The 27901-nt window shown below is 37.2% G+C and overlaps 1 protein-coding gene across 1 annotated transcript in view; it reads right to left on the bottom strand.

The window, feature by feature from the left end:
* VPS13B (vacuolar protein sorting 13 homolog B) overlaps positions 1-27901 on the bottom strand; it is an 876795-nt gene that overhangs the window by 325233 nt on the left and 523661 nt on the right. Inside the window, exon 31 of the mRNA XM_031669315.1 lies at positions 6975-7178. Within this exon, the coding sequence (XP_031525175.1) occupies positions 6975-7178 (204 nt within the window). The remainder of the gene's footprint in view (positions 1-6974; positions 7179-27901) is intronic.

The following is a 27901-nucleotide window of genomic DNA, read 5'->3' as shown; positions in this document are numbered from 1 at the left end:
TTTGTTTCTCCAGTGTAAAAGACCTTCAATGGCGTACACTAGACATTCAAAAGTCTTTATTTTTTATTATTCATTTATTTATCTGAGACAGGGTTTTGTTCTGTTGATGAGGATGGAGGTGAAGTGACATGATCATAGCTCAGTGCAGCCTTGAACTGGGCTTAAGTGATCCTCCTGCTTCAGCCTCAAGATAAGCTAGGGCCATAGGTGCATGCCACCATGCCCTGCTAACTAAAAAAATTACGTTGTTGTTGAGACAAGGTCTCACTATGTTGCCTAGGCTGGTCCTGGCTTCAAGCAATCCTCCCGCTTTGGCCTCTCAAAGTGTTGGGATTACAAGCACGAGCCATCAAAAGTCTGTTAATTTTTGACCACACACAGCCATCAAAAGTCTTTGTAAATTTTTGATGAGGGTGACAGGATCATTCAATGGGGAAAGACTAGTATCTTCAGTAAATGATGACAGAACAACCGGAAACCCATATGTTAAAAAATGAAGTTGGACCTTTACCTCATACTGAGAGGAGACAATGTGCTAACAGCCCTCGCTCTGGGTGCCTCCTCAGCCTTGGCGTCCACTCTGGCAGCGCTTGAGGAGCCCTTCCGCCCACCACTGCACTATAGGAGCCCCGACTCTGGGCTGGCTGAGGCCAGAGCCGGCTCCCTCTGCTTGCAGGGAGGTGTGGAGGGAGAGGCGCGGTCCGGAACCGGGGCCGCGCAGTGGCCCGCGTCCAGGCCAGCACGAGTTCCGGCAGGCACCCGCCTGGCGGCCCCGCCAATGGCCGGCGCTGCTGGCCCAGAGCAGTGAGGGGCTTAGTACCGGAGCCAGCAGCTGCGGTGGGTGCGCCTGTCCCCCAGCAGTGCCAGCCCGCGGGGGCTGCGCTCAAGTTGTCCCCTGGGCCTCAGCTACCTCCCCATGGGGCAGGGCTCCGGACCTGCAGCCCGCCATGCCTGAACTCCCCCCCACATGGCAATGGGCTCTCCTGCGGCCCGAGCCTCCCTGACGAGCACCGCCCCCTGCTCCCTGGCGCTCGGTCCCATCCACTGCCCAGGGGCTGAGGAGTGCGGGTGCATGCCACTGGACTGGCGGGTAGCTCTGCCTGCACCAGGGGCAGGATCCACTTGGTGAAGCTGGCTGGGCTCTTGAGTCTGGTGGGGACTTGGAGAGCTTTTATGTCTGGCTGAGGGATTGTAGACACACCAATCAGCACTCTAGCCCAGGGTTTGCAAGTACACCAATCAGTACTCTGATTACTTAGTATCTAGCTAACCTAGTGGGGACTTGGAAGAAGCTTTAATGTCAAGCTAAGAGATTGTAAACGCACCAATCAGCACGCTAGCTCAGGGTTTGCAAATACACCAATCCGTACTCTGTATCTAGCTAACCTAAGGGGGACTTGGAGAACTTTTCTGTCTAGCTAGAGGACTGTAAATGCACCAATCAGCACCCTGTCAAAACAGTCCAATCAGCTCTCTGTAAAGTGGACCAATCAGCTCTCTGTAAAATGGCCCAATCAGCGGGATGTGGGTGGGGCCAGAAAAGGAAATAAAAGCAGGCTTCCGAGCCAGCCAGCAGCAACATGCTTGGGTCTAGTTCTACAGTGTGGAAGCTTTGTTCTTTCGCTCTTTGCAATAAATCTTGCTCCTGCTCACTGGGTCCACGCTGCTTTTATGAGCTGTAACACCGCGAGGGTCTGCAGCTTAATTCCTGAAGCCAGTGAGACCACGAAGCCACTGGGAAGAATGAAAAACTCCAGACACGCTGCCTTTAAGAGCTGTAAGACCGCGAAGATCTGCAGCTTCACTCCTGAAGCCAGCAAGACCATGAACCCACTGGGAAGAAGGAACAAACTGCGGACACACCATCTTTAAGAACTGTAACACTCACCATGAGGGTCCGCGGCTTCATTCTTGAAGTCAGTGAGACCAGGAACTCACCAATTCTGGACATAATACCATCAACAAAAAATTTCCATTATAAAAAAATATTTTCTAAATCATATATCCAATAAGGGTACAGCATCTAGAATAAATGAAGAACTCTTATAACTCATCAACAAGAAGTCAAGGAACTTGATTAAAAAATAGCCAAAAGGCCGGGTGCGGTGGCTCACACTGGTAATCCCAGGATGTTGGGAGGCCAAGGCTGCTGGATCACTTGAGGTTAGAAGTTCGAGGCCAGCCTAGCCAACCTGATGAAACCCACCTCTACTAAAAATACAATAATTAGCAGGGCACACTGGCAGGTGCACGTCATCCCAGGTACTTGGGAGGCTGAGGCAGGAGAATCGATTGAATCCAAGAGGCAGAGGTTACGATGAGCTGAGATCATGCCACTGCACTCTAACCTGGGTGACAGAACAAGTCTCTGTCTCAAAAAAGCATGGGGTGGGGGTGGCAAAAGACAAGCTTTTCTCCAAAGAAATACACAGACAACAAGCACACAAAAAGCTACTTCAGGTCATTAATCATTACAGAGATGTAAGTGAAAACCACAAGGATGTACCACCTCACACCCAGTAGAATGATGTGTTAGCTTACCAAACAAATAAAAAAACAAAGAAAAGTAAGTATTAGTAAGAATGTGGAGAAATGAACCCTCAAACATTGCTGGTGGGAATATAAAATGGTACAGCCATTTTATGTTTGAAAGAATTTGGCAGTTTCTCAACAAGTTAAACATAAAATTGCCATATAACCCTGTAATTCTACTACTAGGTGTATACCCAAATATGTGAAAACAGGTACTCAAACAGATACTTGTACAGCAATATCCATAGCAACATTATACACAGTAGCCAAAAAGCAGAAACAGCTCAAATGTCTATCAATGGATAGACAAATTGTAGTGTACAGATGATCCTCAACTCATACTGGGGTTATATCCTGATAAACTCATTGTAAGTTGAATGTATCCTAGGTTGAGAATGTATTTAATACACTTAACCAATCAAACATCATAGCTTAGCCTAGCCTATCTTAAATGTGCTCAGAACACTTACATTGGCCTCAGTTGGGCAAAATCATCTAACACAAAGCCTAGCTTATACTAAAACACTGAATATCTCATGTAATTATTGAATACCGTACTGAAAGTGAAAACCAGAATGGCTGTACAGGTACGCAAAGTACAGTTTCTACTGATTGCACTATTATTTTTGCATCATCATAAAGTCGAAAAATCTTAAGTTGACCCATTATAAATCAGTGATCACTTATATACACATGGTGGAATATTATTTGGCTATAAAGAGAATGAAGTACTGATATATGCTACAATTTAGATGAATATACAAAACAGTATGTTAAGTGAAAGAGGCCAGATATAAAAGGTCACATATCATGTGATTCTATTTATATAAAATATCCAGAATACATAAATTCATACAGACAGGATAAATGCAGACTGGTGAATTTAGAGTCAAATTGGTGGTTGCTAGGGGCTGGAAGGAGGGAGAAGGATAGAGACAAAGTGCCTACCAGGCAAGGGGTTTTACTTTGGGGTGAAGAAAATGTTTTGGAACTAGACAGAGGTGTTAGTTGCTCAATATTGTAAATGTACTAAATGCCACTAAATGTTCACCTTAAATGGTTAATTTTATGTTATGTGAATTTATCTCCAAAAATTATTAAAACACATACACAAACCATAAGTTAAATAAATTAAAGAACAAATAGGAGAGATACAACTAAGGTTAGGTGGCCATAAAATTTCCTAGGAAAACAAGGCTCATGTTCTTTGTTATGACAGAATTTGTGATTTTTAAGACACAATAACCTGTGACTTTTATAAGCTCGTACCCCCTAAATCTGAAAACTGTGTAAAGATAAGGAATAGAAAGACTTGAAGCTGGCTACTATCATGTGATATTTGGAGTTTATGATTAGTGTAGTTGATGCTGTGGTGTGCCAAGAAGATCCTCCTTTATGATGAAAATATTCACTTCCCACCTGCCATGCAAGTCGCCTGCTGATGATTCCATAATTACATTCCTCTCTTGAAATTTACCTTGGCTGGCTGTGTGTGCTTCTTCACCCAAATTTACACCCCTTCTCAGGGGCACATTCAATCACTTGTCAGTGAAGGACTACAATAATACATTTTATACATGGCAGTGCTATGTTCTAGGGATAAATCAATGAACATGATGGTGATGATCTCTGTCCTCCGGACCCAGAGGTAGTTATATAAGTAATTAGAATGAAATATGTTAAGTGATGTGATAAGAGCACACACAAATGTGACTTAACTTGGTCTTGTGACAGGCTCAGGGAAGGCTTCCTAGAAAACATGTCTACCATGATTGCATATTTAGAAAACCCCACCATCTCAGCCCAAAATCTCCTTAAGCTGATAAGCAACTTCAGCAAAAGTCTCAGGATACAAAATCAATGTGCAAAAATCAAAAGCATTCCTATACACCAATAACAGAGAGCCAAATCATGAGTTAATTCCCATTCACAATTGCTACAAAGAGAATAAAATACTTAGGAATCCAACTTAGAAGGGATGTGAAGGACGTCTTCAAAGAGAATTACAAACCACTGTTCAATGGAATAAAAGAGGACACGAACAAATGAAAGAACATTCCATGCTCATGGATAGGAAGAATCACTATTGTGAAAATGGCCATACTGCCCAAAGTAATTTATAGATTCAGTGCCATCCCCATCAAGTTGCCAATGACTTTCTTCACAGAATTGGAAAAAACTACTTTAAAGTTCATATGGAACCAAAAGAGAGCCCACATTGCCAAGACAATCCTAAACAAAAAGAACAAAGCTGGAGGCATCATGCTACCTGACTTCAAACTATACTACAAGGCTACAGTAACCAAAACAGCATGCTATTGGTACCAAAACAGAGAGATAGACCAATGGAACAGAACAGAGCCCTCAGAAATAACACTACACATCTACAACCATCTGATCTTTGACAAACCTGACAAAAACAAGAAACGGAGAAAGGATTCCCTATTTAATAAATGGTGTTGGGAAAACTGCCTAGCCACATGTAGAAAGCTGAAACTGGATCCCTTCCTTACACCTTATACAAAAATTATTTCAAGATGGATTAAAGACTTAAATGTTAGACCTAAAACCATAAAATCCCTAGAAGAAAACCTAGGCAATATCACTCAGGACATAGGCATGAGCAAGGACTTCATGTCTAAAACACCAAAAGCAATGGCAAAACAAGCCAACATTGACAAATGGGATCTAATTAAACTAAAGAGCTTCTGCACAGCAAAAGAAACTACCATCAGAGTGAACAGGCAACCTACAGAATGGAAGAAAATTTTTGCAATCTACCCATCTGACAAAGGGCTAATATCCAGATGTACAAAGAACAGAAACAAATTTACAAGAAAAAAATCAAATAACTCCATCAAAAAGTGGGAAAAGGATATGAACAGACACTTCTCAAAGGAAGACATTTATGCAGCCAACAGACACATGAAAAAATGCTCATCATCACTGACCATCAGAGAAATGCAAATCAAAACCACAATAAGATACCATCTCATACCAGTTAGAATGGCAATCATTAAAAAGTTAGGAAACAACAGGTGCTGGAGAGGATGTGGAGAAATAGGAACACTTTTACACTATGGGTGGGAGTGTAAACTAGTTCAACCATTGTGGAAGACAGTGTGGCGATTCCTCAAGGATCTAGAACTAGAAATACCATTTGACCCAGCGATCCCATTACTGGGTATATACCCAAAGGATTATAAATCATGCTGCTATAAAGACACATGCCCTCGTATGTTTATTGCAGCACTATCCACAATTGCAAAGACTTGGAACCAACCCAAATGTCCATCAATGACAGACTGGATTAAGAAAATGTAGCACATATACACCATGGAATACTATGCAGCCATAAAAAAGGATGTTCATGTCCTTTGTAGGGACATGGAAGAAGCTGGAAACCATCATTCTCAGCAAACTATCGCAAGAACAGAAAACCAAAGGAAAAGAAGTCATTATATGAAAAAGACACATGCACACACATGTTTATAGCAGCACAATTTGCAACTGCAAAGAGATGTAAACTATCTAAGTGCCCATCAACCAATGAGTGGATAAAGAAAATGTGGTATATATACACCATGGTCTACTACTCAGCCATAAAAAGGAATGAAATAATGTCTTTTGCAGGAACTTGGATGGAACTGGTGGCCATTATTCTAAGAGAGGTAACTCAGGAATGGAAAACCAAGTATCATATATTCTCACTTATAAGTAGGAGCTAAGCTATGAGAATGCAAAGTCATAAGAATGATATAATGGACTTTGGGGATTTGGGGGTGGGGGTGGTGAGGAAGCGGAGTGAGGGATAAAAGACTACACATTGGGCTCAGTGTATACTAATCAGGTGATGGGTGTACCAAAATCCCAGAAATCACCCCCAAATAACTTATCCATGTACCCCAAAACTACCTGTACCCCAAAAACTGTTGAAATAAAAATAAATTTAAAAAATTATCTATGAACATAGTTACTTTTATTTAAAGTAGATGGAAAAAACCCTAGAGTCAGAAACTCTTGTTTTTCCCCCACACTCTAACTTAAACATAACTTTGCAGAGTATTCATTAATTTTTTCTTGTTATTATAAGCAAAAAGGAGAGGCTAAACTTCAACCAAACAATTGACCCCAAATACAACAGATTTTAAGAGAAAATGTGTATCCTTTAGCCTGAAGTAGATTCTTTCAACAAATAGTAAGCTTTTTTTTTATGCTAACATAATCCTAAATTTGTAATAATTTCAGTGTGACACTGGTAGGACCAGCAGGTTTCCATGCAAAATCATCAGCTACAATTACAAAATATTTTTATGTTTGTAATGAAAAGCAGAAGCAATACCAAAATACTTAGGTTGGTTGGACATGCTAAAGATTATATCACCAACTGTTCTGGCAATGAAGTATTAGAAAGAGTAGAAAATTTCTCAATCATTTCCTACCTGCTGGCCATATTCCACTCAAGGGCTGGATTTTGAGAATTCCTTTCAGTCTCTGTTAGCACCCCTCCTGAGACACTTTCCTTCTCTGGTTTTAGTTGATCCCATTGTGCAGTACCAATATTGATAGACTGCAGGTCTATTTGGTATTGTCTGTCTTCGATTTCTGATCCAGGATCTCTAAGAATTCCTAAGTTCAAGGCTCTCCTGTAAAGGCAGTGAGAAAAACAAAAACAAAAACAAGAAAACAGATAACATAACCATTCTATATTTATTTTGTTCACTAACATATTGTCAATACCATTTTTTTCACTGTGGATTACTGATGAATAAACTGGGGCACAACTATGAAAAAGGTTTCAGAAAGTTAGCTCATATTATGACTTGAAAACATATCCAAAACTTATCACTTAGAGTAATCTGCACTACAATGACTTCTTACGTAATTCCTGGCACGTTACTCTTTTTCTAAGTACTTTCACATACATGATTTCAATCCCTGAGATGCTCTGAGGTTCTATTTTATGTCCATTTTTACCAATGAAAAAATAATTCAGAGTTTGAAAGATAGCTAAAGTTACAAAACTAGTATGGGACAAAACTACAACACAAATACGAGGTTTTTTGTTTTTTTGTTTTTTTTACTCAAAACGCTTTCCCTTGCTAATCATCTACTTTCCTCTGAACTTTGATTTCTTGTTAGGAAAGGTAATGGAGCCTTCTTAATCTATTTCACTCCCTCAACCCTTGCTCTTCATTCTTTATATAACCCAAATGTAGTGTTGAGAAATGACAAGGTTTCTGATGTAGAATAACAGTGAGGTTTACTGCCCCATATAGAGTTGGAACATACAACGTTGATCCTACTGGGTCCACTGCTAAGTAAATGAATAAAATAATCTGTAAAGCGAAATCAAAGGAAGTAAATAGATAAAAATTTTCATGAAGGCTTTAAAGTAAAATAGAAAGGCAGTAAGGTAGGGTGGGAAGCACAAAGTTTGAGAGCCAGAGAAAACTTAAGTGTGCCTGAATTTGGGACCTTTTTCTTATGTTAAGTTTTGTTGGTTCAAAAAAGTTTTAAAGTAGATAATCAAGAGAAAAATAGTATTTGGTCCCCATAAAAGTTTTTATCAGCAGAAAAGCTGAAATAACAAAGCGAATAAAAATAGCCTTACTAGTAGAAATATTTTTTAAAGTTTCTATTACAGATATTAGAAAAAATACAATTAAGTTAATTACATCAGTTGAACGCTAATGAAACTTATTATTCGGAGGTGATGGGGGGAGTGTTGGGTCCTAGTGTGAAAAGTACAGAAAAAGGCACAATCTGATTCAGTTTTTGCTTTGGTTGACTAAGAAGGTGTGGAGGTCAGAATAAGCACTCCCAGAGGCTGGTTAAACGATAATGGACAGTGAATGACTACTCAGACTCAAGAGAGCAGGTGTCTGGGCCAGCTGCTCAGGACTGGGCCAGGCAAGGTGAGGGCTGATATTAATTAATTCAAGTGAAGAGAGAAGCAAGGAGCAGACATGAGTGGAATAAGCAAGCAGCTCAGGTAGTGAGACGTCACAGGGAGTTATGAATGGGGGAAAGGGGAACAAATAGCCAGTGATCAACAAGCCATAGCAGGAGCCAGAGAAACTGAGGATAATTCTCATGATTCCTAAGGTAGGAGCTGGATCTGTTTCTTCTCCTTTTTAACTTAGAAAAATTGCAGGAAAAGTGACCTAAAATTTTACACAAACTCAAGAACTGCATTAGAAACAGGGCTCATAAGTGGGCCATTAATCCTTTCAATTCGTCTTAAAGAGAAAAGGAATGAATGACAGTGGGGGTAGGAAGGAGAGACATTTTGAGAGTCTCTCTGTAGAAGAATGTTCTAGTTTCATTTAAATATTGGTGTAATTCTGTTAATTCTTAAAAGGCCCAGCTCAGCTATCATTTTTTTTATGAAGCCTTTCCTGATCACCCTTCCTCCAAACTCCCTCCTTCCCAAATCTGTGTTCTTAGGGTCTCTCTATACTTGTAAATACAATAATACCACATTGACTTATCAGTCTTCCCAAATATGCCAAACATTTCTTGAAGTCAGGAACTATCTATACTATCTAGCAATAGGTAAATGCTGTTTCAATTCACTGATGTGAACTGACATAAATCTTTACAAATCTCAGGTGGAGAACGTATCTGTACATAGCAATAAGAGCACATAGTCTTTAAAACACTAAACTTTTGAATCAGGGCCACATAAATTCTGATCGCCAGCAAATATCTGAGGTAGTTGATGGCCTAACCTATTTCCCTAGATTATTACTCCCCATATAAACATTACTTTTACTTATTTTAAAACAGCCAATGCTCTGTACATTTTAAATAAACTCCCTAAACATATTTTTAAGGTGAACTAAAATACTTTAAGAATGCCTTTGAAGGAAAAAAAATGAAAACAAAATTAGTGCTATATTAAAAGACAAATCAAAGAGGGGGCGGAGCAAGATGGCCCAATAGGAATGGCTCCAGTCTCCAACTCCCAGCGCGAGCGACACAGAAGACCTGTGATTTCTGCATTTTCAACTGAGGTACTGGGTTCATCTCACTGGGGAGTGCCTGACGATCCGTGCTGGTCAGGCCGTGCCAGCCCAAACGAAGCTGTAGAAGCAGCTGCATGCAGGCATCCTCACCCAAAAGCTGGCAGCGAAGGAAATCCCTTCCCAGCTTGAAACTGGAGATAAATAATTTGGAATTCGGGTAACCCGCACCCCAATATTTCAGCCTTTAAGCAAACAGGCCACCAGAGATTCAGCAGCGAAATGCCACCCGGCCAGGGAGGGTCCCACCAATGGAGCCTCCTCATTGCTAGCACAGCAGTCTGTGATCTTTCACCACCGCAGCCAGCCGGAGGGGCTCCTGCTGAGGGCTTCAAGCAGTAAAATGCCGTTGCAGTCTGAACTGCTGCGCCTGAACCTGCCTGTCTCTGCGGTGACTCCACTCTCAGGTGATGGTGGGCACAGCTACACAACAACAACGCGAACAATGCTGGTAGAAACCTCTACCTGGAATACCCCGTCTGACAGCTTCTTTGAAGAGGTGGATCTCCCAACACGAGGCATCTTGAGAAGGGGTTAGACTGCTTGCCTGGCGCAACCCCTTTAATCCCCGAGATGGGCTCAACCCAGGAGACATCCCCTCAAATTAGGGGTGAAAGTCTGACACCTCCCGGCCACCACAGGTGGGAGTACACCCCTGAGAGGAAGCTTCAAAGCTTGCATAACGACAGTAATATACTGTTCCGGAATATTCTATCTTCTGTGTTCTCTGCTGCTGATACCCAGGCAAAAAACAGGGTCTGGGAGTGGGACCGCAGCTTTTCAAACCTTCAACAGAGGAGGCTGAGGGTCCTGACTGTTAGAAGAAAACTATCAAACAGGAAGCAATACCCAACGGTAAAACCCCATCAGCGCAGCAACACCATCAATAAAGACCAGAGGTGAAAGATAAAATCCGCCAAAAGAGGAAAAAGCATAGGCAAGAAAAGCTGTAGAAAAACCAAAAATAAGAGCACATCCCAAAAGAGCTGCAGAGTCGCATCGGCCAGCAACGGATCAGTGCTGGACGCGAGCAAGAAATGAATTTTGACGATGAGAAGAAGGTCAGCAGTCCATCACCCTCAGAGCTAAAGGAGGAAACGCCTACGTGACCCAGCGAAGAAACTGGGGTAAAATCCTCATGGAAAACAGGAAGAATTGACGCTGGGAGTGCTACCAACCGAGAAGTAAACAACCAGGAACAAAAAAGAGGATGAAAGTTACACGTAATTTCAGAAATACGCAGAGCGAAACAAAAGCCTGAAAGAATCAAATTGATCATCAACTGGAAGAAAGAGGCATCAGCCATTGAGGACTGTAGCCGAAAGGGAAATGAAGCGAGAAGAGAAACCAAAGAAAAAGAAAAAGGAAACAAAACAAAGCCTGCGTTAAAGCGGCGGATTGGTGTAAAGACCAACTGGCCTGATTGGGGCGCTCGGAAAGTGAGGGGAAGCCGGAACCAAGTTGGAAAACACTCTCTGGTGGATATCAACAGGAGAACTCTCAACCTAGTAGGGCAGGCCAACATTCAAATCCAGGAAGCCATGGAGAAGCCACAAAGATACTCTCGAGAAGAGCAACTGCACATACAATTGCCAGATTCACCAAAGTTGAAATGAAGGAAAAAAATGTTAAGGGCAGCCAGAGAGAAAGGTCGGTTACCCACACAAAGGAAGCCCATCAATCACCCACAGGCTATATTCCTTCCTCGCATAAAACCCTCCAGCTCTCAGAAGAGAGTGGGGGCCACATTCAACATTCTTAAAGAAAAGTATTAAGAATTTAAACCCAGAATTCTATCCAGCCAAACGAAAGCCTATAAGTGAAGTAGAGGGAACAAAACTCGCCGGTGATGCAAAATTTTGGTGATTTCGTCGGCCCAGTGCACCGCCCTTTAAGACCCCATGAAAAAAGCACTCAACATGGGTTATAAATAAATCCTGTACCGTTTCTGCATTGCAAAACATGCCAAAATGTAAAGACCATCGAGCTTAGGAAGAAACTGCATCAACTAACGAAAGCAAACAAATTAAAGCGTCATCAGTAATGGCAGGATCAAGCTCATACATAAACAAATTTAACCTTAAATGTAAAACGGACCAAATGCTCCAGTCACATACACACAGACTGGCAAACCGGATAAAGAGTTTTACAAGACCCATCAGTCTGCTGTATCTTATGACCCACCTCACACGCAGGAGACATACACGTAAAATAAAGGGATGGAGGAAGATTTCAAGCAAATGTGGAGAACAAAAGTAGGGTTGTAACTGGATAAACAGACTTTGAAACCCATCAGTACACTAAAGAGACGCAAGAAGGCCATTACATAATGGTAAAAGATCAATTCCAACAGGAAGAGCGAATCTATCCTAAATATATATGCACCCAATACAGGGAGGCACCTAGATCATAAAGCAAGTCCTTAGACTTATTAAAGAGACTTAGACCCTGGGGCCAAAGAATAGTCGGAGATTAAAACACTCTAATTGTCAACATCATTAGATGCAGATCAATCCAGACAGAAAGTTAACAAGGATATCCAGGAATTGAACTCATCTCTGCAAGCGCCAGTAGAGGACCTAATAGGATATCTATAGAAACCTCCACCCAACAGAATATACATTCTTTGGCACCACATCGATTTTCCTCACCAAATCTAGCAGCAATAAAGGCGCAAGCACCTCAGCAAACAATGTACAAGAACAGAAATTATAATAAAACTGTCTCTGGGACCAAGAAAAGAGGCAGAATTCAACTAGAACTCAGGGACTAAGAAACTCAATCCAAACCGCCAACTACATGGAAGTGTCCGAAATAACCTGCCCTGAATACACTACTGGGTATTAAATGAAATATGAAATAGAAGATACCTCGGAAACCAATGAGAACAAGATACAAATATCAGAATCCCTGGATTTAAAGTAGAGGAAATTATGTAGCACTAAATGCCCACAAGAAAGCAGGAAAGATCTAGTGCAAATTGACACTCCTAACATCTAAATTAAAGAACTAGAGAAGCAAGGGGACATTCCAAAGCTAGCAGAAGGCAAGAAATAACTAAAGATCAGAGTAGAACTGAAGGAGGAGGAGATGTGCAAAAACTCCAAAAATCAATATGAAAGACCAACAAACTGACAGACCACTATGAAAGGTGACTAATAGCAAAGAAGAAAAGAGAGAAGAATCAAATCTATCTAATTAAAATGATAAAGGGATACACACAATACACCACCTACAACCTACAGAAACATAAACTACCATCAGAGGAAATACCAAGTAAACACCCCCATTTAAATAAACTGGAAAACCTAGAATGTTCGATAGCTCTCGGCTAATTTTCCAAGACTGGGTGTTCAGGAAGAAGTTGAACCCACAGACCTCACAAAAGTGCCTGAAATTATGCACATCACTTGGCTAGCCTACCAAACAAAAGTCCAGGACCAGAGATTCATGGCTGAATTCCTAACAGAGGTATAAGGAGGAGCCAGGTACTGGGTCCTTTGAAACTATTCCAATGAATAGAAAAGAGGAAACTCCCTTAACTTCCATAGAGGCCAACACATCCTGATCAAAGCTCCATAGAGATATTATTAAACAAAAGAGAATTTTAGACCAATATCCCTGATTTGTCATCTCAAACCCTCAATAAAATTTACTCACAAAGGCAAAACCGATTCAACAAATGAATACCAAAAAGTTTATCCACCATGATCAAGTGGGTTTCATCCCAGGGATGCAAGGCTGGTCTAACATTCGCAAATCAATAAACATAATCCAGCATAAGCAAACAGCAGAACCAAAGACAAGAACCACATGTGATTATCTCAATAGATGCAGAAAAGGTTTTGACAAATTCAACAGCCTCCTTCATGCTATACTTCAATCATTCGGTATTGATGGAACGCATTCTCAAAATAATAAGAGCTATTTATGACAAACCCACAGCCAATACTCTTCATACTGAATGGCAAAAACTGGAAAAATTCCTTTGAAACTGGGTACAAAGACAGGATGCCCTCTCTCACCACTCCTATTCAACATAGTAAGCAGTTCTGGCTAGGCAATTAGGCAAGAGAAAGAAATCAGGGTGATTCAGTGAAAGAAGAAGTCAGTCCCTGCCAGTAGATGATGTTGATTATTCATTTAGAAAACCCATTTGTCTCAGCCCAAAATCTCTAAGTCAGATAAGCAACTTCATAAAAAGCCCTCAGATAAAATTAATGTGCAAAAATCACAAGCATTCTTATTAACTATAATAGATAAACATAGAGAGCCAAATCATAGAATGAACTTCCATTCACAATTGCTTCAAAGAGAATAAAATACCCTAGGAACTAAACTTATGCTGGATGCGGTAAAGGACCTCTTCCAAGGAGAACTACAAACCACTGCTCAGTGGTTACAAGAGGACACAAACAAATACAAACATGCCCATGCTCCAGTGATAATATCGAAATTCTTCCACATAATGCCCATAGTTCTATATAGAGGATTCACCATCCCCATCAGGCTACCGGAATAGTGCTTCTTCACAGAATTGAAAAACTATGAAGTCTATAGGAACCAAAAGAGCCCATCCCAAGACAATCCTAAGTCAAAGAACAAAGCTGAGGCATCACGCCACCTGACTTCAACCATACTTGCCAGTAAATTAAAACAGCATGGTAATTGGTACCCAAAATAGAGATATAGACCAGCCGGAACAGAAACAGAAAAGTCCGTGAAATAAATGACACACATCTACGGAAAGCGCCATCTGATCTTTTCGACAAACCTGGTGAGAAAGCAAAGAAATGGGGAAGTGATCTATTTTACAAATATGGTGCTGGAAATTGCCAGCCATAAGCAGGAAATGAAACTGGATCCTTCCTTACTCCCAGAGTATATAAAATTAATTCAATGGATTTAGAGACTTAAATGTTAGACTCCACACCATAAAAATCCTAGAGGAAAACCTAGGTAGCACCATCTGTGACATAGGGCATGGCAAAGACTTCATACAGTCTAAAACACCAAACTAAACGCAGCAAAAGCCGCTGCAAATTGACACATGGATTCATTAAACTAAAGAGCTTCTGCACAGTAAAAGAAACTACCATCAGAGTGAACAGGCAACCTACAGAATGGGAGAAAATTTCTTTTGCACCCACTCATCCATAAAGGCCATATCCAGAACCTACAAAGAACTCAAAACAAATTTACAAGAAAAACAACAACCCCATCAAGAAGTGGGCAAAGATATGAACAGACATTTCTCAAAAAAGAAGCATACACATTCACAGCCAACAGACATATGAAAAATGCTCATCATCACTGGCCATCAGAGAAATGCAAATCAAACCAAAGGTTAATGAGATGTCTATATCTCACACCAGTTAGAATGGCTATCATTAAAAAGTTTGCACCAGGGAAACAACAGGTGTAGTGGATGGAGAAATAGGAACACTTTTACACTGTTGGTGGGATATAAATCAGTTCAACCATTATGGAAATAGCATGTATGACCTCAAGGATCTAGAACTAGATGTACCATATGACGCAGCCATCCCATTACTGGGGATATACCCAAAGGATTGATAAATTATGCTGTAAGCATAAAAGACATGCACACGTGATAAGTCAGACAGCAGCACTATTCACACAGCAGACTTGAATCAACCCAAAATGTCCATCAGTGACATGATTGATTAAGAAAATGTGGCACATATACACCATGGTAACACTATGTTGTTAAAATGGTGATGAGTTTGCATCCTTTAGGACATGGATGCAGCTGGAAACCATCATTCTTAGCAAAAACTATCACAAGAACAGAAAACGTAAAACACCCGTGATGTTCTCACCATAGGTGGAAACTGAACAATGAGATCACTTGGACTCAGGAAGGAACACTCACACACCGGGCCTATCATGGGGAGGGGGAGGGGGGATGGGGAGGATTGCATTGGGAGTTATACCTGATGTAAATGCAACGAGTTGATGGGTGCGCAGCAGACCAACATGGTAATAAGTATACATATGTAACAAACCTGCTATGCACATAAAAACGGTAAGAACTTAAAATATAATAACAATAAATAAATTAAAAAAATAAATAAATAAATAAATAAATAAAAAGCACAGGAAAAAAAATAAAATAAATAAATAAATAAAAGACAAATCAACCTAATCCCAATGTAAACAACCGTTTTCCTATTTCTCTTGACACATGGAAAAACTGTATAATTACAAGATTACAATCACAAAAACACCGAGTTTCATTAGAGTTTTCATTGCATTCAGGCTTGAAATTTCCCATTTTTTTGCGGGAAGGGGGGGACTTAAATTAAGCTATATTTCTCCTGTCATCATTTGTTGACAACATGATTTCCCACAGGTTCTTCTTCCCTATGCAATACTTTCTATTTTGAGTGATAGCCAGATACTTCCAAAAATGTAATTTTCAAATTTAAAACTTTTAGGGATCAGGATTAGTACTTCTACATTTTTTCTTATTGCTTGCTTTTAAAATTAAGTTATATATTTGATATATTGACATATATGTGACATATTTGATTTGAAAAAATTCAGAGTAATTTATAATATTTGAGGATATAAATCCAACTTAAAAGTTAATTGCAAAACCTTCCAAATCTCAGCTGGGGAAAGTAGGATAAGCAGTTGATTTATGTGAGTTTTAGTCTCAGACTTTCCAATGATCATGAGCTTGCAGAAATTATTTAACTTCCCTGTGCTTTAGTTATTTTGGTATAAGGACTATTATAAAGATAAATAAAATATATGTGTAATTGAAAAACTATTCATAAAGTACCTTATAAGTTTTATGACTATTATGGAAGTATATTATCGTATATGATTTTGAATGAGCAGCATATTTAAATCACCAACTAATCACAAATGCACAAGTATCAAGATAAAACCAAATCCACTTCTCTATGAATGAACTGCAAAGAAAACGATACAGATAAATGTTCCTTAACATTCCTACTATCACCTATTTCTGAATATGGCATATTAGAAACTCTGAATGAACCTCCTAGCTCTAATAACCAAATTGCTTTAAAAAAAATTTAAAGTATTTTTTCAGACACATCCTGGAGCCAACACCAATAACAGAGTAACAGAAACTGGAAAGTCTTCCAAATAATGTGAAACCAGGAACCATGATAAATAAGCACCTGCCAAAGCTGACTTTCACTCTACAGCTTTCTGCTAAATCCTGCAGACACTGATTTTCTGCTCTGTTAAGTGCACAGGAGGAGAGGAAGCTCAGGGCTCACGCAAATGATCAATCTGTTTAATAGAAGATAATTCACATAAAGCTGAGATTACCAAGGGTCACCAGCAGTGAAAGGGTGAATTAGAAAGAGCACTTCTAGGGAGCTCTGTGGTGATAGGACAGTTCTGTATCTTGATTGTGATGGTGGTTACATGAATCTACATGTGAAAAAATTACATAGAGCACTATATACATTAACACAAATAAGTGCATGTAAAACTGGCAGAATCTGAATACAACTGTGTATTGATTGTACTGATGTCAACTTCCTGGTCTTGATATTGTACTATAGTTACACAAGACGTTTCTATTGAGAGAAACTGGGTAAAGTGCACACAGAACTTCTCCAAATATTTTTTGTAATTCTTTATGAGTCTATATTTCAAAATATATTTTTGAAGCAACAGTCCTCCTCATGCTCATGTAGAAACAGACAAGGCAATTTATCAACTTACCTGTCTTTACCTTACTAATGGGTAAAGAGGAAAACAAACAAACAAACAAACACAAAACCCAAACCAAAAAACAATGCTCCAAGATTTTGCAATCATGAGCTAGCACTTGGAAGTTTGGGTCTCAAATATGTGATGAACAAAAAATTCTGTCTGGAGAGTCTTGCTCTAGGTAGACAGTGCTGCCAGATGACAGGCAAAGGCAAAAGTAAAAGCACAATATCTTGGGATGAAATCAATTTCAACTCAAAGCTCTTCCACAGATCAGGTTCCAAGTGAAATGAGACACTCACAGACAAAATTCACAATTCACACAACAGCAGAAGCAATGGACAGACTAGCAAATATAAAATATAAAATAATTATTTAAAAAGTAAAAAAGCATCTTCAAAATATGAGCAGGGAACAAGACTTAACAAAATCAAAAACAAAAAAACTCAAGCATGCCCAGCTTGAGTGATAGTGAATAAAAAGAAAGATCCAATGAAATCCAGAATGTAATCCAAAGAGACAAGGAAATACTATAAATGAAAGAAGGTTAAGATTCATGAAGAATAGAGAGAGAAAGTCTAAAAAATGCTTAATTAAAGCTTGCGGGAGGTAATACACAGAACAAGGAGGAGGCAATATTTGAAGAGATAATATCTGAGAATTATTCCACAATTATTGAAAATGCCAAGTCCTAAATCCAGGCAGCCCGAAGTATCCCAAGAAATAATCACTAGGAAGACATTGGTAAATATATGAGTAAGTCTAAACAAATATTATGTTTAAATTAATAATAATGATGTCTAAATTGTGATGAGAAAATAGGCCAAAAATAAGACACAGGAAAATAATAGTATATAAATAACGGGACCAGATAATTTGACATAAAATGTTCTAATTTTCTTATATTGTTGAAGAAGAATATTAACTTCAGACTTTTGTTAAGTACACATGTTAACATTGCTAGAGTAGCCACTAAAATAACAGATATGGAACACATAACTCCCAAATAAATAAAAATTAGAATGTCAGAAATGAAAAACCAAAGTTGGGCAAGTAGAAAGCACATAAGAAGAAGATACAAATAAAAATCCCAACATAATAATCAGCATAAATATAGATAATGTAAACTCTCCCATTAAAAGATAAAAACTGTCAGATGGCATTTAATAAATCACAGTTAATATTCTGTTTTTTATGAGACACACCTAAAACTTCAGGGCACAGAAAGAGTCAACAAATGGAAAAATATATACTAGGCAAACATTTGACAAAAAACTTAAGTAATTATATTTACATTATATTATACAAGATATACTTTAACTCTATTTGAAAACAGAGTTACTGCCTGAAGACAAAAGATTCAGTACATTTGGAGGTTAAGACAATTCTAAATTTATTTGTAAAAAGAGCCTCAAAACATATGAAAGAAAAACTTATAGCTCTACAAGGAGAAACTGACAAATCTGTCATCGATGGTGGAATACTTTAACCCTCTAAGCAGATAAGAAAAAAAATATAGAAAAATTGAAAAACATAGTATGTGTGATGAGGTGAACATTTACAAAACACAGTATCTGACAACTGGAGAATACATATTTTTCTCAAGCACACAGGAACATTTAAAATCCAACCACCTGCTAGGCCATTAAGCTAGCCTCAGTACATTTCAGTGAATTAGTATCATATAGACTGTATCCTCTGACCACAATACAATTCAGTTAGATATTTTATTAAAGAAGAGAATTCACAAAATTGCCTATGTTTAGAAATTTTAAAACACACTTCTAAATTAGTCATCCACTGGTCCAAAAAATCATAATAAAAGTTAATACTTAAAAGCAAATGTTATGCATTAAACATTGTAGGATGCAGTTCAAGTGGCACTTACAGGAAAATTTATTGTCTAAAATACTAGTTTTAGCAAATAAAAAAGGCTCGATAAGCTGAACATAAAAAGTAGAATAAACTAAAAGAAAGAGGGAAGGATATAGAGCACAATAAAAAAGAGAGAAGATGAACAAAGCCAAAAATAGACAAATTTCTAGCATTAAAGGGGAAAAAAGATAAGGATAGAAGGCAAAATAAACTATATTTTCAAGAAAAAAGGAAACATAACTAGGATGTTGTGAAGATTAAATAGATAGTTAAATGAATAGGAAGATTTATAGAGACAAAGATTTTATGACTTACTATGGGGGAAAAAAACCCACAACTCTCCTAGTCGTCACTGTCCCTAGAAGATATTTCTATTAATATAGTGTCCTCTAATTTCTTCTACAAAATACAACATTACTTCTTCTACAGCTCTTTTTCTACATGAAAATGACTCTTTTAAAACCACATTGTGACAAAATAAAACTGCTAGTAAAGTAATAAGTGGTAGAAAGCAACCAGGTTCTTCCCTACTCATAGCCTTAGTCAGGACTGTCAAAACTATATTCTCCTACCAAAACAGCCCTTCCTCCAGTGACCTGACTTGCATTATCTGTTCAACAGATATTTATTGGGCACTGTATATTAGGTATTGTGATAGGCCCTAAGAATAATAGGTCCCTGGATGGTCCTTGCCCTCATAACACTTACAGTGTAATAGGGGATTTAGAGGCAATTATACAACACTTAATACTCCAAAAGGTTATGTATAAAATAAAATTGGAAGCACACAGAAGGGACACCTGACCCAGACTTGGAAGGCCCAGGAAAGAGGAAGGCAACGTAGAAACAAGTTCAAAAAAGTCCAGTTATCTAATTTCATACAAGAAAGAATCTCCAGCAGAGGAAATAGCAGATTCAACGGCTGAAAGGTACGAGGCAGTAGCACATCTAGAAACCCTGAAAAGGCTCTGCACAGTGCGCCTGGAGAGAGGCAGTGGGGAAAGCAATGGCATATGGCATGGAGGTTTCCAGCCAAGGACAAGCCCTTTTGTACCAAGTATCAGAGACTTGTATGAGGTCCAGTGTTTGAGGAAGAGGTGCAGCCCACAAGATGAGCTTGCCTTGTAAACTTGGCATTTTCTCCCCTGCCAAACAGCTTGCATAAATTCTGTAGTAGCACAATAGCCAAGAGGAGAGAAAAAGCTGGGTTTCTGTCTTAATTATGAAAATTAAGTGAGATAATATATAGAAAGCCTGGCACAGAAGTCATCACATCATAAAAACTTCAAAAAGTGTCAGGAAAAAAAAAACCCTACTTTGAAATCTTTCCTCAGACTCTGTATAAAATGTCAAATAGAAGTAAAATGATTGGAAAGTGAGAATAAGACAGACTTAGCTAGATAAAGCACATACTAGGATTCTAAAAAGAAACATCAGCTGAGCAGAGTACACCAGTGATACTCAATTTAATAAATCAAACCCAATGAATTCTACTCACATTTTCTAACCTGACCTGTTTCATCAACTTAACAATGTCTTAACAGTATGCTGGTTAGTATGCAATAAACCTCTTACTTTCTAAGCCAAGAAAAAGTTTATTGTGCAAAATTTACGCCAAATGAAAATATTCTTGCATCTTTAAAACACAGTTTCTTCAACAGTCTTAGTCTCCTGAGCTATCAAAACCAGGAAACATCAATGTATTTCATCTATAGATAGTTTTCCAAGTACAAATGAAAATTTCTATTACAAATTATAAAAGGAGACCATTTGGCTTATTGGTTTTAGTTAATAAAATATTATATTTTGAAGAATTAGCTAGTATGTATAAAATTTACAAGTTTAGTTTACTTTTTCTCTAATAAAACAAATATAGGATAGTTTTTCTGGCAGATAAAAATTTAATTTTTCTTTCTTATTACATAATCCCCAAGTTTATTTTTCTTTATCGTTATAAGAAAATACAGTAGTAATGCACTGATTTACTTTATTTCCAAAAAATAGGAGGATATTTTCCCCCAACTTGAAATAGTCACTAATCTCTATTTTTTAATATGTAAGATATACTCCTGTTTTGTCCTATACATACTTAAAACCAATTTCAGTTATCATGAAATATTAAAAGCATTTTTGTTTTGTTTTTCAATATGAAATTAAGAAAACATATTCAAATGTTTTCAAATACCATATGCTAGCTTTTAAAAATTATTATTTTTAATGAAAAATCATAATTGTATACATTTATGGGGTACATTAACTTTCATTAAGCATTATTAGTGCAAGATGTCTTCTGAAAGATATTTCACATCTCATGGCACACTAGAGTTTTTTTTAAGTTTTTGGTAAATGGTTACAGACACAAGATTCAAAAATAATTTACTTTTATTTTTTCAAAGATTGAAAATCATTTTACAATTTTACAACTTTTAAAATGCTATTTTCCCTAAGCAAATAACTTTATAACTTAAAAATAAGACTGGCAGGAGTGAAAAACATTCTGATTGCAATGCCAAAAATTAAAGTATATTTTATTCAAGGAACTTTGATTTAGAACACCAAGTTTTCCTAGCACAAATAACACTTGCAGAATAATTAGAGAGAAGAATTCTAACAGAATGATACTTGACTAAGTAGCTAATCATAGGTAAAGGACTATAGCTTGCCCTATGGTGAGGACCAGAATGCCTAATGTTAACAATGTCTGCCTTAAAAATACAATGTAAACATCTTCTAATAAAAAAGCCTTATGTTGTTGTTTCATTTACTAATTAAATGTTTCCTAGAAATGTTTGCTATCATAAACAGGACTCAAATTTTCTGGTCTCATCTTCACATACTTCTAAAAGCTCTATGAACTTCGCCGTCTCCTTATTGCAGCCTTTAAAACCTTTTAGCAATTCAAATCAGGAAAGGGGGTGAGTCAAGAAGCCCATGACTTCCTTACCCTTAGCACAAAAAGCTGCTTTATTGGCTAAAATGTAGGAGTTATAATTGTAATTGCTTTGCCCTTCCGAAACTCTTATCCCATACCATTTGAACCATTCAGCAGGTGGTGTAGGAGGATAAACTAAAGTCTGCAATAGTTGGTCAATAATGTAATCATAAGGAACCAAAGAAGACTTTAAGTATATAACAGGAAACATAGCTTTAATGTTTTTCTTTTTAAATTGATTTAGTCTGGGTCAGGCCTTTTGTATGTTTACATAAGGAACAGCTCATGTTGAACCATTTACTACTCACTGCTGAATAGGCTTATCTCGGGAATTCACTGTAAAGAAGTGAAATTCATTCACTTATAGCTCAATTGAGATCCACAAAATGTTAAATAAAGCAGAAAATAGGAATGAAAAAGAAGTAAAACTTTTATGGCTTGATTAAATTAAATGTCTACATATTTATCATCAAGTCTCCACAAGTGACAGTAATTTTGAGAGTAAATAGGACAGGAGATATAATAATTGTCTGTCAGACTGAAACCAATGTTGAGTTCCATCATCAATGATTAGGGCAGGGGTACTAATCTTCAGAGTGTAGAAGAATCACCCAAGGAGTTTGTTCACAATGTTAAGCTCCCATCTTTAGACATTATGATTCAGAAGGTCTGGACTAGGCTGAGGAACATGCCTTCTTTTCCCTTTTTTATCTAAACTAGCATCCCTATTGGTTCTCAAAACCACACTCTGATACTTGGGTCATCATAGCTCTTTAACTTTGAACATTATATCTCTGCTATCTGAACCAAGGTGAGCATAGAAAAGGTGCCCAAAAATCTAAGGCTGTTTCACTTATAAAACAGAAGAATTCATATTTGCTTCCTTCACTGAACTACTTAGAGGAAGCATCTCTTTTCTTCTTCAAGGCTAAGGTTTCTGTTAATTCACTCCACCCTTGAAGGCTGGGTTATGTTCTTTTCTCTCACCTCCATGTACACAGCAACAAGTGCAGGGCCTGGCACATGGCAGGCTTTTAATACAGGAAAGTTGAATGAATTAGAAAGCTGAATGAATTACAATGTCGAATGTATTACTTCTTTATTTCCTTTACTTCACATGGGGATTTTACTCAATCACCTTTTTCTTTTTCCTCCTGCATCTTTTACTGTTCTGGCTGAAAACACGTTCAAGTTATCCTCTCTCTAGTTCTTCTCTCTATAAAAGAGACACAGAGACACACTCTCTCCATAAGTCCTTGCATTCCCCTAGCTACTACATTCTTTCTCTCACATTCCCTTTTAGCCAGAAACTTTTTTTTTTCTCTCAATATTTCCATTTTCTCACCATTTATTTTCTCTTTGCTAACCTAGAACAATCAGATATCATCCTTAAATTTTCAAATACTGGATCCAATGGGCAATTTTCAGTCATTAACTCAGCAGGCTTTTCTGGGTATGTGACAATTCAAAATGGCAGTATAGCATGCTGGTAAAGTGCATAGACTGAGAATCCAGCCTTTCTGGGTCTATAATTCTAGCTCTGACACCTGTCACCGGGTACTTTTGGGCAAATTGAAGTTTCAGTGCTTCATTATATTCACCTAAAAAGCAAAGTCACTGGAGGACTTAAATGAGTAAAAAGTAATATCTGACACAGAGTAATTAATATGTATTAGAAGTTATTATTTTTATGAGCTTGCTCATTCTTAAAATTTTGCTCTGTGAACACCATACTCCGTCAACTATTCCTCACTAATCTCCTTTACTAGACTTCTTTCTTTTGTTTGCCAATACTGGTTTCTCCAGGGCTCCAACTTCAGTTTTATTTTATGCTTTATGTGAAATCATTTGTGGCACAACTGATTCACAGATGCCAGTACATGTACTTGTCAATTATAACTCTAATGAAGGAGATTGGCTTACAATTTCTGGTCCAGACAATTCTATGATGAATGGCACACATCTGTAAGACAGCTGGCTATTGTTAAGGTTCCATGGTCAATGATGGTACAATATAATGCTGTAGTAAAGGCATGAATCTTAAAGTCACAATTATATTCAAAATCTGCTTCTACTACCTAACAAGCTTTGTATCCTTGGGAAAGTCAACTAAACCTCACTGTATATCAGAGGTTTACACAGGTTTCTTTTGGGATTAAATGTGGTAATGTTTATTGACATCCTTAGTATCTAATAAATGACATCTAGTTATTGTTATTACTACAGAGAATAAGAGAGAGGCTGGCTGGCCTGCTTTGGGACTGAATCCATATAATCAGTCTCACTAACTCTGTGCTACAACATCCAAAAGAACACTGATGACACAGAGCTAGTTTAATAAGCAAAAGAATCCCTTAATAATTTCTTGAGCTGAAAGAGAACATTATGTAAGAAAATTTGTTCTCTATATCTTTAGTCCACATGCTAAATTAATTCTAAAACATTCATCACCCGTTTCGCATTTGCAAAAGAAAGATGCTTGCGGCCGGGCGCGGTGGCTCAAGCCTGTAATCCCAGCACTTTGGGAGGCCGAGACGGGTGGATCACGAGGTCAGAAGATCGAGACCATCCTGGCGAACACGGTGAAACCCCGTCTCTACTAAAAAATACAAAAAACTAGCCGGGCGAGATGGCGGGCGCCTGTAGTCCCAGTTACTTGGGAGGCTGAGGCAGGAGAATGGCGTAAACCAGGGAGGCGGAGCTTGCAGTGAGCTGAGATCCGGCCACTGCACTCCAGCCCGGGCGACAGAGCGAGACTCCGTCTCAAAAAAAAAAAAAAAAAAAAAAAAAAAAAAAAAAAAAAAGAAAGATGCTTGCTTATAAGAGGAAAGGAGTGAAAATTGAGTATATCCAATTATTAACTTATTTTCTAAGAATGTAATTTCATATCTTCTAGAAAAAAATAATTTTTAATTACTACAAACTTTTAAATGAAGCAGCAATTTTATATTAACAAATGGTTTTATGACGGGGAAATAATAAAACACATTTTTCAATTAAACAAATTATTAAATGATTTATATATACAAACACACATAGTATGAAGTAATAATGACATGACACTCAGCAGTATTTATCAGCTCTTTTCTTTCTGATGGCTAAATTATAGGCGACTTCATTAGAATTTAAATATTCCTCTCTTTCTACTTGAAGATTCTCAAAATAGTCTCACTGGTTAACACTGGTTAAGCAAATAAACTAAATTTTCAAAATCTCTCTTCTGGAAAACATGAGCTTTGAATTTTTGTTTTTTGTTTTTGTTTTTTTAGTGAACAGTCATAAACTTCAGCTAAATCCTCATTTGCTCACTAATGTTATAAATGGGTTATACTGGCATGCTGATTTAAGATGCTATATGGTATACAATGTACAGTCAATGTAAAAGGCATAAAAATAGACCAAACACCGTTCATCTCATTAGAAATGTGTTCAACTGCAATGCACTAACTGACCATGATTGTACTAAAAAATCTGTTGATGTTATTAAAGAATCTATGTGTGATCTCAGATATTAGAGAGAAAGGTGCTAGAATAGAGAAAAATAAGAATATGATTTCAATTTTGTTAAAAGTTTAATTATGATGTTGATCTTCAACCAAATAGATTACTTGTTAGAAGGCTTTTAAGCATTGAAAATAGAAAGTGGTCTATATTAGGAGTTCTGTGAGACAACTAAGAACACATTAAACCAAACCAGACCCATTTCCTTTTTTGGTTACAAGACAAGGATAACGAATGAGAGAACAGCACCAATTTTATGAAACTCGATGTTATAAAGATGTGTAAATGATAATATGAAGATACTTTCATTAATAGAGAAATATTGACTTGAGGAATATATAGCAAAATGGATTCAGAGCTTATTTAATACCAAATCCAAACAGTATCTATAGGGAGGTCTCTAGTAACATGCCAGAGGATTTGCATGAACTAAATGGTTTTTTAATCATTAATTTACTGAATTCATATATATCAGTCATCAAATATTCGGATGAAAAAATTGGGAAATATAGCTAACATGGTGAATGAGAAAATCTAGATTCTATAATATCTCAAAATATTAGAACAAAGAGCTAATAAAAACTAGTAAGATGAAATTTAACAGCAACAAATGTAAAATTCCATATATGGGTTCAAATAACCAACATACAGAAAGAGTTTTCTTGAAAACACTTGAATTTTTTTTTTAAAAAAAGGACAGTAACAAAAACAACAAAAGAATGCCTAGGAAAGCTAGGCTGGCTTATGAGAAAAAAGAAATATCAAAAGCATTGTCAAATGTGATACCAGATTTTTAAATAGCATAACACATACAACACACATAAAGCATTACAAGATTAACTAATCTCTTCCTTAGTGCACTAATAAAATAGCATAATTCTTAAATACTATTCTTTCATTAATATTCAAACATTAAATTTTAGAATGATTACATTTAATTTGCATAACTTAATTCAAGCAATTATATATAATAACTCATTATTATACTTGGGATCAGAGAGATTCTTTGAGAATGTTAGAATAATACATTACAGGTGTGTTTCCATAAAATCCTCATAGATTTCTTCAATGTGCAAGTGCTTGGCATAAAAGTTAACTTCATATATACTGAAGTCCAGAATTATCTTTCTTAGCAGTGAAGTTTACTGCAATTCCCACAATGGTGACTTAGAAAGGCTAATTGTAAATGTAGTAAAACTCTAAATTCTGCATTCTTTAGTTTTCTAAAGATGGTAATAAAATAAGCACATCAAATTTATCATGTGTCCTTATTAAAGACAGTCAGACCTTCTACCAACTTGTTTCTAATGTTCTACAATATATCTTCAGCAACAGTCCTGTTTTAGGATTCTCCTATAAAATCTACCAGAGCTGCAAGTCAACTTCTATTTTACAAACCATGAATCACTCAGACTTTATTCCAACTGTGTGTGCATCGTTTCTCATTCAGGTATTTTCTTCCTCTCTCTATTCAAAGTTTTTCATTTCATTTACTTAAAATCTCTGATTTTGGTCATTAACAGTCTCCCTATTCATTTCCAAATCAAATTTGGAAATCCGAAAATTTCTGTGAAATTATCCTCGTGTTTATAACGTTCCCTCTTTATCTACTAATCAATCATTTCCTACTCATAAAATTATGTCGACATAGAATACTTCTTTTCAGAGATTATAATTTAAGTTAGGATTCAGAATTGACTCCCTTTTATTCATAATCTCAACTAAAGATGGTCAGCAATAATAGTGGTAATTTAAACACACTGCTGAGTCATTAAAAATAAAGTTTTAAAAGAATACTTAATGACAGAGAGAGAAATGTTCATAGTACATTGCTTTCTAAAGTCAAGTTCTTCTTAATTTTCTAAATAATTTCCGTAAGAAAAAAAACATAGAAAAATATTTATGAAAAGTAAATTGTAGCTGAATTAGTTAAACTGTATGTAAACAAGTACTAATTCCAAACTGTTTAGGAAATCTTTAATAACAATTCTAACAAAGACATCTCCCTTTATCTCTTAACCAAATTCATTTTTATTACTATGTCATTAATTCTATCACTTAAATTTTTTTCTCTTTAATTACATTCTTTTGTTTCCAATCATTCCAATTCTACTACCAAATTATGAAGAGCTTTGTAATACAAAATACAGAAATATATAAGTGATAGTAATAATATTAATAATGCCACTTTACATTTGATTACAGTTTAATGGTTTGCAAAGGGGTTGCAATATTATCTAGGTAAATCACAGCTCACAGGGTGCTATAGGTAGACTCCATTTTACAGATGCTGATGATTTAGGTAAGGAGG

This window comes from Papio anubis, chromosome 8 (genome assembly GCF_008728515.1).
Source record: "Papio anubis isolate 15944 chromosome 8, Panubis1.0, whole genome shotgun sequence".
Classification (NCBI taxonomy): Eukaryota; Metazoa; Chordata; class Mammalia; order Primates; family Cercopithecidae; genus Papio; species Papio anubis.
Note: the sequence above shows the minus strand (reverse complement) of the source record. Positions and strands in the feature narration are given on the sequence as shown.